The 12,117-nt window shown below is 42.5% G+C and overlaps 1 protein-coding gene across 1 annotated transcript in view; it reads right to left on the reverse strand.

Annotated features, from left to right (window-relative positions):
• Positions 1 to 12,117, reverse strand: part of ZCCHC14 (zinc finger CCHC-type containing 14) — a 60,510-nt gene that overhangs the window by 5,745 nt on the left and 42,648 nt on the right. Inside the window, exons 4-11 of the mRNA XM_016129444.2 lie at positions 11,548 to 11,619; positions 8,652 to 8,761; positions 4,694 to 4,788; positions 4,560 to 4,614; positions 3,201 to 3,480; positions 1,652 to 1,743; positions 1,175 to 1,302; positions 69 to 209 (exon numbers count right to left, since the gene is read on the reverse strand). Of these exons, the coding sequence (XP_015984930.2) occupies positions 69 to 209; positions 1,175 to 1,302; positions 1,652 to 1,743; positions 3,201 to 3,480; positions 4,560 to 4,614; positions 4,694 to 4,788; positions 8,652 to 8,761; positions 11,548 to 11,619 (973 nt within the window). The remainder of the gene's footprint in view (positions 1 to 68; positions 210 to 1,174; positions 1,303 to 1,651; positions 1,744 to 3,200; positions 3,481 to 4,559; positions 4,615 to 4,693; positions 4,789 to 8,651; positions 8,762 to 11,547; positions 11,620 to 12,117) is intronic.

Here is a 12,117-nt window from a genome sequence, read left to right on the forward strand (position 1 = left end):
AGAGGTCAGCACAGTTCCACAGGCCAGGGCAGAAGCAGCACCAAGCCATCCACACCGCACACCCTTACGTCTGTCATTCTCCTCGGCGCTGTCTGAGCTCTCTTCCCGGGCCTGCACCCCCATGGGGCTAGGTGAGGAGCTGGAGCACTCGGAGGAGCTGCCTTCCCGGGCTGTCTGGTGAGGTGGCTGCTCCACTTCCACCCGCAGCGCTGCAGAGAAGGGACAAGTGATAGTCCAAAGGTGGCGCCCAAGTCCATGTGCCACAGGACTCTGACAGGGGCCCCTCCTCCTCACCCACCTCCATGCTACATCTATCACGTAGATTTCTTGAAATCGGCCCCAAGGAGGCAGGTACAATTATTTCCATATTCAGACAGGGCTCTGAGATTCTTAATGAAAAAACTGCCCGAGGTCACAGAGCTAGTTATGTGGCAGATGCAAACACAGCTGTGCTCTCAGCCAGATGCTCTAATGCCTCCCTACTCAAACACTGGAGAAGAGGAAAAAAGGGCTCCCAAAGCAGCATGGTGCTACAAAGGTAGCCATTCACAAACACCTCTGTTTTTATGAGGCTGAGGGACACATGACCTTTTTAGTCAAATAACCACTTAAAAGATACACTGGCATTTTTCCTTCCTCATTTAGTTACTCTTGGTACTTCTACTATATAAGAAAACCACCGGGCAACTGTTACAGGGGTCCTCAACCTTTTTCCAAGGAGAGGGAGAGGCAGCGGGTGGAAGGGGATGGTGGTTGAAAAATCAGATCACTGAAACTGAGTCCCCAAACAGAGCAGGAAGGCTGGTGGTTAGGCATTAAGGAGAATCTCAAGATGGACCTGCTAGGCAATGACCTAAACATGACTTCTGTGCCCCATCTTGGGGAAGAAAGATGTTTTCATCTATTTTGTGTACTTCCTGCTCTTTTCCTCTTCACCATAGTAGTTTTTGGATCTAATTCTTTTGGCCAAACTTCAAGTGGGTCACCAGCCTCCAATTTCTAAGCCAAATGACCCTTCTATTTTCCTATGGTAGAGACTATAAAAGTTAAAATAATGGAACAGTTAATTGTAAATACTAAAAAATATTAGTACCAAAAAGGTGTGTTCTGAGGTCTATAATCAAAAGGAACTGACTGTGATCCACATGTCAAAGCTGACCCAGCCCTCACCCACCTGCAGCGTGGGTGCCTCGCACTGTCTGCACGGGCCCCACGTGGCTGGTGGGGGGCACACGGGCCACTCCACTGCTGGTGACTGGGGGTGGGGCTGAGGGGTTCAGGCACCGTTTCTCTGACTTCTCCCTGTGCAATAAGAAAGCATGAGAACAAGTGAATTTTAAATTCTTCTGCTGAAAAACCTGATGTTTCACAACTCTACTTAAGTACATACAGTCTATACAAAGGTGATTTCTATCAATATAGTGTCCAGGATGGAAAATAACGCATCTCAATTTGGAAATTCACTACAAAGGTCCTTTCCTGGCAAATCAAAGCCGCATTTTTAGATTTTTAAAAGCATTAATTAGGTTAGATAGGCAATCAAAAGCAATCCAATCACTGATATGTAACAACACTGTAAGTCCTAGACTCTCTCTGTTCAGCATGTCAGAAACTAAAATGAACAGACATTTCCGAACAACTTCACACTTACTTCTCCAGCTCCAGTTGAGTCTTGAGTTTTTTCTTCGCTCCCATGGTGAGGGATTCAAATTTATTTAGATCTTCTTCAGTAAGGCTCAAAAACTTCCATAGAAGAAACAAATTACAAAGTTACTGAGAATTAACTAGGATTCTGAAAACAAATAACTTGGAGTATAATAAACCTATTCTACCTCCAGAATATGGAAACAGGTCAAACTTGATAATAGAAGAGTTGGGAACACTAAAACATTTACTTGCTAAATATTTTGGTGTCCATAGTTCAAAATACAAGATGCTCATTTTTTGTTTAAAGGGCACAGGCATCTCATGACGGCCTGGTGAAGACTGGGTCCCTGCAAGATCCAAGCTGTGCAGACAGGGGATGACAGAGATGCGATCTGTATGAGCGCCTCCTCCCTCCCTGGAACACCCCCCTTAAATTCAACTGACAGTTCCTTTTAACAGCTCTTTTTTCTTGAAACCACCATCATTTTAGGGACAACTGCAACTTTGTTTGGCAACGAGTGATCCGGAAGAGTAAACGCCATCTGAATAGAATGGCTAACTTACCCACCAACCTTACGCTAAGCAAACAAATGACACTGGTTGATTTTAGCCATTTCAACTCATACATTAGATTAAAACTTTTAAAACCGATCCATAACCAAAGTTAAGATCTACGAATTCTAAACCGATAGCACTACACATATTCTTTATTATGTAGTAAAAACTGGATTTCTAGGTTTATTCTTTATTTATTCTTTATTATGTAGTAAAAACTGGATTTCTAGGTTCAATTGCAGAATTTTGGACAAATAAAAATTTTACATATACAAAAACCAACAAGTCACTCTATCCAGCAGGGGGAGCTAAGAGTTCAAACGCTGTACACAGGTCTTAATTCAGTTTTACCAGTGACACCAATACTTAAGAAATTCTAGAATTTTTTTAACAGTGAAAAAATGTTCATCAGAACTATTGTAAAAAAAAAAAAAAAAAAAAAAAACTCCTATGCAAGGATTGCTTGACAGACATAAAATTCATCTATTACTTCAGCGATATGACCCTAAATTAAGTTGGATCATTGGAGAGTTGCTTACGTAGACCGAAGTGTTTGGGCCCCTGCAGAACTGGCCTTCCTGAGCTGAGCCTCAGCACATGTACAGGCCTACATGGAAAGACATCTACGATGGAGCAGGGGGTAGGCATGGAGGAAACCAGAATTCACTATTTCTATATATTGCAGGACTGCTGGAGACATGAGATCCTTCATATCATATAGAATATCTCATTTTCAAAGACCCCAAACTACCTAAAAAAGCTGTTTGTTTACAGCCAAGCCTGTTCCAGTTTTTGCTTCAAATGCAGGCAGCCTTCAAACGCCAGTCCACTGCCACCCTCCAGCAAGCACGTATCTGTAGGTTAAGATACTAGGCTGTGTGATTTCCACATCACATACACAGTTTAGAAACCCAATGCAATTCCTCTAGGAATGAGGTCAGAAGACAGACAGGTTACCTGGGAAAATAAGCAAATTCTACACTTAGTAGCCAACATACCTTCTCCATTGTAAGCTGTTTAAAGACAGGGTAGTACTTGTGCAAACGCAGTTTCCTCAGCCAATCTAAAATCCCATTTTGCTCCTGTGTCTGAGGAGTCTGTAGATTGGAAGGCATTAGGATGGAGGGTGAGGAGTCCATCTGGGTCCGGTAAGCCAGCGCCGAGCCCCCGCCCCCTGTGTGGGAGCAGTGGGGCAAGGCAGCCGTGTTGGCTGAGTGCTGCATGTGGTGCTGGGCACCGCTCTGAGAGGATGGGATGCCGGCCACTCCACACACAGGTCTGCAAGGACAGCAAACAGGTGGTTTCAATAGACCTCCACTGAAGATCACTGTCAGAGGTATGCAAAAACCAGCTTCTATATCCCAGACTGCACCTGCGGTCAAGCCCACTGCTAACCTCAGAGCCCTTTCTGCCACTCCCCTGCCCCACCACAGCACCACCCTGAAGTTCAATGTCTGTAGGTGCATATGTGTATGTGTGTGCATGATGTGCTTGTGAGCATGTGTACACATATGTATAGACATGCATTTTTATGCACATGCTTGAGAGTATGTCTGTGTGTACATATATGTGTATGTATGCATGCGTGTTGTCACTACCAGACCTCTGGCTGAGCTGCCTAGTTTCTTTCTGTTACTTTTACCACAGGATGATACTGATAATTATAAATTAAAACTGACTCCTAAATCTTTAATACTCAAATTAATTTTTTGGAAAAGTAAATCCTAGAAGTTTTGGAAGGAACAAAAAGCATTCTACTTTCTGTAACTGCCCCTTCCACCCTCAACTCCAAACCTGCATTATGTTTACTTTGTGCTAACTACATACCAGGCCAAGGGGTAAAGAAGAAAGCCAGTACTTTCAAAGACCTCATAACCTGACTAGGTCTTTACCCAAATGTGCAGTGTATGCTCTCTGTGATGTTAGCCCATTTGAACATCAGCTGTCGGTCAGAAAGGCAGCCTATCTGTCATGTGAGCACTCCTACAATCGCCATTGGGCCTTGTGAGGACAGAGGGCACCTAGAGCAGCACTCTGGCACCTCATGGGCATTCTGGCTCCCTGGGAGCTTATAAAAATGAAGATCCTCAGAAATTCTGATTTCCTAGAATGCTCAGGGCCCAGAAACTGGCATTTGGAATAGGGGTCCTTGAGAATTCCAATTCCAGTGGCTCAGAGAATCTTTTTTCTTTAGAAACCTTAAATTGGATTATCTCTATCCAATTCTTCTCTCAACATTATTCAAGTCTAAGATCAAGAACAACTTAACTCTAGACACAATTATTTATATATAACCAAAAGTAACCTCTGTAACAATGCTGATTTAAAATGTGTGGGTTTCATGGTAGAAGTCTCACCTTCCAGACACACCCATCATGGTACCGACTTTAGAAAGGGAAGGGTTGCCAGGACCTGTAAATTAAGATAATTATAAAATTTACAGACAATAAAAATGCTTTTATTTTTCTTTAATCACATTTTGCAAACTCACTTGGACTTTGAAGCTGTTGGGTGGGAGACGAAGTGCTGAAAAATTTCTTAACATGGTCATTTTTCAGTATGTGAGAAGGTAACGAAGCCAAATACCTAAAAATTAAACAAAGTGGATTTATTGACATTAAAATGGTGTTACCAAAAACTTGTTGAGAGAGAAATTTTAATTTTCAAGTAAGAAAAATATATCGTAGAGGAAAAAGTAAAACAGAAGTGCCTTAACCTATATTCTCTTCCTGATTTAACCACTCTGATGATTCATATTGTTTCCCTGCCTCCCTTCCCTCATTTACACTGTATTACATTGTATGAGTCAAGTCTCTCAGGCCCACCATATGGGCAGTGAGCTTTGACATTATAACATGGGTGCAACCAGGGCTATCACAATCATCAGGAATTTGTAGCCACTATGCTGCAAAGAAAGTCTCGGGCACCAAGATGTTGGTGCCAGTCCTAGAGCCCAAGCAGCAGGCCTGCTCATCCCTGCAGATTTACAAAACCAGCGTGCAGGATGGGCTCCAGGATCCAGAGAAACTTGGCCTAGGTGACTTTGTATTAGGCCTTAGTTTTATCCTGGAACAGTCTTTAACTTTCAACTTTAAGGTAGAACCAATAATCAGATTTTATTTCATAAGACTATCAAAATTATATTAAATGGTGGCACATACTTTTCCCTTTTAAAGTATTTTTTAAAAATTATAGTTGGCATACATTATATTAGTTTCAGATGTACAACAGAGTGATTAGATAATTGTCTTTATATAAATTATAACTTACGAAATGATCAGCCCAATAAATCTAGTACCCAACTGACACTGCACAATTATTAAATTATTGACTACATTCTTTATACTATATTTTACATCTCCATGACTGTTCTGCAAGTCCCAATTTGTACTTAACTCTTCTCCCTTTTTTTCCACCCCACAAAATCCCCTCCCTTCTGGCAACCCTCAAAATGTTCTCTGTATCTATGAGTTTTTGTTTTGTTTTTGTTCCTTGGATTCCACATGTAAGTGAAATCATATAGCATTTGTCTTTCTTTGTATGACTTGTTCCACTCAGCAAAATACCCTCTAGGTCCATCCATGTTGTTGCAAATGCAAGATTTCATTCTTTTATTTTTATGGCTAATAGTCCATTGTATATGTGTATCATCTCTTCTTTATCCATTCATCCACTGATGGGATACCCAGGTTGCCTCCATATCCTGGTTATTGTAAATAATGCTGCAATGAACATATGGATGCACATGTTCCTTCAAAATAGTACTTTGTGTTTCTTCGGATAAATACCTAGAAGTGGGATTACTACTGGGTCCTTCTTTGTTGTTATAGACTTTGTCTTAAAGCCTATTTTCTCTGGTATAAGTATTGCTACCCAGTTTCTTTTTTTCATTTTCATAAAGTATCTTTTTCCATCTCTTACTTTCAGTCTGTGTGTCTTTTGATCTGAAATGGACCTCTTATAGGCAGAATATGTAAGGGTCTTATTTTCTTATCCATTTAGCAACCCCATATTTTGAATGGAGCATTTAATTCTTTTTCATTTGAAGTAATTGTTGTTATGTAGTTATGGCCATTTTATCATTCATATTTTTGATACAGACTTTTTTCTTCTTATTAAATAAGTCTCTCCAACATGTCCTATAATATTGGCTTGGTGGTAATGAACTCTTTCGCTTCTTGTCTGGGAAGCTCTTTATCTGCCCTTCGATTCTAAATGATAGCTTTGCTGGGTACAGTAACCTTGGTTGTAGGTCTTTGCTTTTCATCACTTTATTTAATTATGACATGTCTTAGTGTGGGCCTCTTTGGGTTCATCATGTTTGAGACTCTCTGAACTTCCTGGAGTTATATGTCTATTTCCTTAACCAGCTTAGGAAAGTTTTGTCATTATTTCTTCAAATAGGTTTTCAATTTCTTGCTCTCTTTTCCTTCTGGTATCCCTGATGTGAATGATTCTATGTTTGATGTTGTCCCAGAAGCCCCTTGAACTATCCTCATTTTTTTGGAATTTTTCTTGTTGCTGTTCCTATTGGGTGTTTTCTGCTACCTTACCTAAATCACAAATTCAATTCTCTGCTTCATCTAATCTGTTGATATCCTCTAATGTAGTCTTCATTTCGGTTCTTACATTCTTCATTTCTGAGTGGTTCTTTTTTGTTTTCTATCTCCATTTTTACATTTTCTATCTCTTTGTTAAAGTTCTGAGTTCATCTACTCTTCCCTTAAGTTCATCGAGCATCCTTATAACCAGTGTTTTGAACTCTACATCTGGTAGATTGCTTGTCTCCCTTCTGTTTAGTTCTTTTTCTGGAGCTTTGTTCTGTTCTTTCAGGTGGAACATGTTTCTTTGTCTCTTCCTTTTGGTTGCCTCTCTGTATTCGTTTCTACATATTAGGTAGGGCTCCTAAGTCTCCCAGTCTTAAAAGAGTGGCTTTATGTAGTAGTGTCCTGTGAGGCCCAGTGGCAGTCACCCCTGGTCACCTGAGCCAGGTCCCTTATGTGGGTTATGTGTGCCCTCCAGTTGTAGTTCAGCATTGGTTGCTGTCTGCATGTTGATAGTAGGGATTGATGCAAGGAATGGCTGGTGAGGGGCTGACCCTACAGAGGATTCACTTTAGCAGGGCTCTGGCGCCTGTCCAGTTGGACTTTGGGTATGTCCTCCTCAGACACAATCCTGGGTGGTGCTCAGACTCTGGTTATAGCCGGCCACTGGGTATGCTGGCCCAAGGGCCTCCTGGTAGGGGCCCAGCTGCAGGCCAAGTTTAGCAGCAGCCTGTGCACTGCCTGGGGCCACCTGGCAAGAGTTATCAAGTAATCCATAGATGGCTTGACACCCGTGCTGGCCTTAGAGGTGCCTTGAGAGGCCAAGCCAGAAACTGAGGCTGGCTGCCACTAGTGCCAGCCTTGGAGCTGCTCAGGAAGAGGTATGGGGCACACTGAGGACAGATGCTGCTTTTGTGGGTTTTGTGAACTTTTTAGAAATTTTAGGATAGTCTGCAGCAAGACAGGCTGTATGCATGGAAAAGCCACTGGAAGAAGCTTGGGTGGGCCTGCAAGTTAGGAGGGGCGGGATCTCAGGGAATCAGCTGGGTGGAGCGACCTGCATTAACCAGGTTGATGGCACTTCAGATATAGCAGCCACCTGCACCTGATCATGGGGAGAAAGGAGTGCTCAACAAAGGAACAATGGTTTCTGCCAGCACTTCTGTCTGGAAGTGCCCCTTCCGCCCTCTTCCTGAAGGCAGACAATTCAGTTCCTCCCCGTATATCCCTGGCACTCCTCAAGCAGCTGCCCCAGTGCTGAAACTCAAAGCAAGCAAGTCCATGCGGGTCCTTTAGAGCAACATGTGCAACTTCAGCCACCCTGTCTAACTGAGCCACAATCTCCACTGGTTTTCACAGCAAAAGGTTGTGGTGACTTCTCTTCCTGGCACTGGAACCTGGGATAGGGAGCCCAGTTTGGAGCCAGGACCCTACGCTTTTCCGGGGAGGACCTCTGCAGCCAAGATCGCCCTCCCGATTCTCAACTGCCCGTTTTGTGTCTCCGCCCCTCCTACCAGTTTCAAGGTGGCCTCTTCTGTATGTCCCCAGTTGTAGGACTTCTGTTCAGCCAAGCCTCAGGCAACTCCCAATGATAGCTCTTCTGCAGTTTCACGGTCATGACAGGAGGAGAGTACTGCATCTACCCTATCTTGACTGGAAGTCTGGTGACATATACTTTAAAATTCCTTTACTCATATCCTCAAAATCATATGTAGATTATTAAAAGCCTTCAAATTCTCCATAACTGATGAATATTCCTAAAGGCAAAGTAAAGACTCAAACCATTGAGAGAAATGTGTCACCTTAAGAGCTCTGTGGATGACCAGGCAGCTCATGTCTGGACCCACCCGGCCTTGCCCATACTGCAGATGGCCATCGGTAACTGGGTGGGATGAAGAGCATTACCTCAGGTCCACTTCCAGATCCATGTGGTTTCTCTCTACATAAAACGAATCTGGGCCAGCTAAGCAAGGAATGAATTTCTCCAAATTTTCTTCAGGGTATAGCTGAGATAACTGAAAGAAATGAAAAAGCAAAGGAAATATGTCAAAATTCATTTTACAAAACCAGAACTCTAAGAAAAATTTGGGCAAGTACTAGATGGTGACATCTGCTGGCATGATACAAAGCAATAATACTTTGTTATTATTAATAATAGTTACTTTGGGCTTCTATATCCACTTAGGATGTAGAAAGCCACAAAAGAACATCAGGCTCCCTCCATAACACCAGGAAAAAGCTTGATAATCTACACAACCATACTTTTCCTGAGCCTGTCAGAGAACTGCATTGCAAACCTACCATGAACTGAATTTCAAGAGGGACTTGTCCCTTTGAGGAGAGAGATCACATAAACTGTCTCAGCTGTGGCAGAGCATGAGGAAAACATGGCTGTCATACAAGCATGTAGAAGAAGATCAGCCAAGATGGACACGTTTCCACAGGCTGAGTATGGGCCTGTCAACCAGGAGCCCTGGACACAAGGGGAATGCGCCCTCATTCCCAAGCTTTCTTCCACAGGCAAAAGACTGTAGAGAAGCTTCACAGATGGCACAGGTGTGAGCTGGGTGCTCCTGGGGTCGGGGAAGGAAACTGTGCTTTTCCCTGGAGCTTTCTTTCAATTCAAAGCAAAAGCCCTTAAGCTGATGATAGGGGAGGAACGAGATTGCTCCTGTTGCCAGAGCCCAAGCAAAGACTCTGGGGATGAGCAAAAACAATACTTTCCTGCCTCTGGGGGTGAGGTGGGAAGTCCTGATAGCACTAGGCCATGAGCAAAGATGCTCTGTTTCTGGGAAAGATATAAGCAAAACTGCTCTGGCCCTGAGGAAGGGGCAAGAAGCCCTTTGAGGTTGAATATTCCACACCAGCACAAAGCAGAGGTCAGCTGCTGCTGGGAAAGGAGGGAAAAGGGATGCTGAGAAAGCCCTTGCCAAAGGCCCTGTACCTGAGCCTGAGGCTGGACCAAGACAATGGAGAATCTCTCTCACCCCCACCATAAGACCATCACCATGAAACAAGTAACAGCTGTTTCCCATTTAGGGGAGTATGTGAGAGGTCAACAGGGTAGGGAGAACCCCCTCCAAGCCACAGGCACAGAGGATAGCTGAAAGCTGAGCATGAAGAAAGACCATTGAGAAGAACCTTCTTACACTCCAGGCCTCACTCAGGGCTCAAAGTACCAGCAGCCTTCTGCTAGAGGAACCTGAAGCCTGGGGTGCACTGAAGATAACCATGGCAAAAAGAAAACCAAACCCAGTTCAACTCCTGACTGGATCAACCTGAAGACCCCACCAATGGCCTGACACAGCAGTAGCATGCCCATTTCCATGCATAATGCTGTTTCCTTCCATATTTTCTAAATATGATGTCTTCCATTCAACTGAAAATTGCAAGACATACCGAAAATAATAATAATAATAAGGGAGAATAAAAAAAAACTATCAAGATAATCATCGGACTCAAAACTAACCGAGATGCTGGAATTATCTGACAGGGACTTTAAAGTAACTATGATTAACATACTAAAGGATATAGTTTTTAAAAATGCATGAACAAATGGGAAATGTCTGCAGAGATGGAAACTTCACTAAATGACATGTCAAATGGAAAAGCTGGGGGGAAAAGATTACAAGAAAACCATGGTATTATTGATGAAGAAGAATTCAGCAAATTCGAAAAACTCATCAGCAGCCTGGGCAGATAAAGAGAAACATCAGTAAACTGGAAGGTAGGGCAATGGAAATGATCCAAACTGAAATAGAGTGAACAGAGTTATGAAAAACAAAATAAGCACCCAAGAGCTGTAGACTATCAAAGGCCTAAGTACATATAAGTCACAGGAGACATGAGAGCAAACGGGGCAGAAGAAATGTTTGAACAGATAATGGACAAGAATTTCACAAAATTAATAAAAGAGCAAACCAAATAATCTAGGAATGCCAGAGAACCCGAAGCTGGGTGAATATTAGCCACTGTAAACACCCAGACAAAAGACCAATGAAAGGTCAAAGTTCCCATCAGCACCAGCAAGTCCAGAGGACCTGCTTTTTTTTCCTTTTTAACAAAATGAGGCTAGACAAAAATGAGGAAATTTAGTGTTTTAAATGTTATGTTATAGAGGAAAAGTGAACTTGAAGGAGGATCACTAATCCTAGAAAGCATGGCACTGTGGTGTTCTTCAGTGTCTAACAGGCCAAAAGGATAGGCAGAATCGAACAATTTCTTGTCCAAGCTTTTAAAATAGGATCCATCAACAGGATTTTCTCCTACAGGATTATATCCTTGATTTTATAATAAAAATGCCAGATTCACTTTGGAGACACTTTAGATACATGTGTAGGTATGTAAATATGTATGCATGTATGTGCACGTGTACATGTAGGTAAAAAGGTATTTATTTAGTAGTGAAACCTTTTGTTCAAATGATATTAATTGAATCAATTTAAAAATGAACAAGAAAAACCAAAATGTTAAACAGGTAAAGATGGGACTAAGTGAAATCTCTGACCTCTGACCCTCCCGTGTGTGCCTCTCTCCTACCTCTGCTTTAGAGTAACCAAACCAAACCCAACCCGACCCCCTTGGTCATCTGTGTATTTCCATCTTCCGCCTCATCTCAGTCTCAACAATCAGGAGTACAGACTGTGACATCGAAGATCATAGGTTTATTGTCATGCACCCTTTTAGATGCAGACCTTGGCTTTCCTGTGGACAGGCACAGCATTCACTGAATTACTCTGCAATATTATCAACAGGGGAATGAGAGCCTTCTCATTCTTATAAGAGCCCTTAATTACCTTACCTTTGAAATAAATTCAGTCACTTCAGAGGAAGATTTGGTTACTGATGTTACTGAAGAGTCAGACCACAAGACCTTAAAAACAAACAAGCAAACAAACCTTAAAAAAAACAGATACCACATATGTAATTCACAGCACGTCTTTCCAAGCATTCTTCACTGGCACAGGGACCGTGAGCACAACGAGCCCTAGTGTATTGCACACCTTGTAAATGGCGCTTTTACACATCCCTTGACTTGTTAGAGAAACAGCATTTACTCAGGTCCATTCAAGCTTAACTTCGTGTTATGTGCAATTATTCAATGATCACCAAATTGCTCAAGCATGGAGTCTAAGGCTTGCTCTGCAAAGTTCTAACAAGCCACTGACAATCCTGACTGTCTGTGACACCAGCACACACCATCCTCAAGTGGACCTGCTCTTCTTAGGGCAATGTACATGACTTTGGATGTGGAATTAAGAAGTTACCAGATATGAGCCCATGCATCCACACAGTAAATGCTTATATACGTCCCTGCCCTCAGGAATCTGACAGAATTGGGGGTCTTGTGGAAGTCAATCCATGACAACTG

The sequence above is a fragment of the Rousettus aegyptiacus genome, unplaced genomic scaffold, assembly GCF_014176215.1.
Source record: "Rousettus aegyptiacus isolate mRouAeg1 unplaced genomic scaffold, mRouAeg1.p scaffold_m13_p_14, whole genome shotgun sequence".
In the NCBI taxonomy this organism is placed as follows: domain Eukaryota; kingdom Metazoa; phylum Chordata; class Mammalia; order Chiroptera; family Pteropodidae; genus Rousettus; species Rousettus aegyptiacus.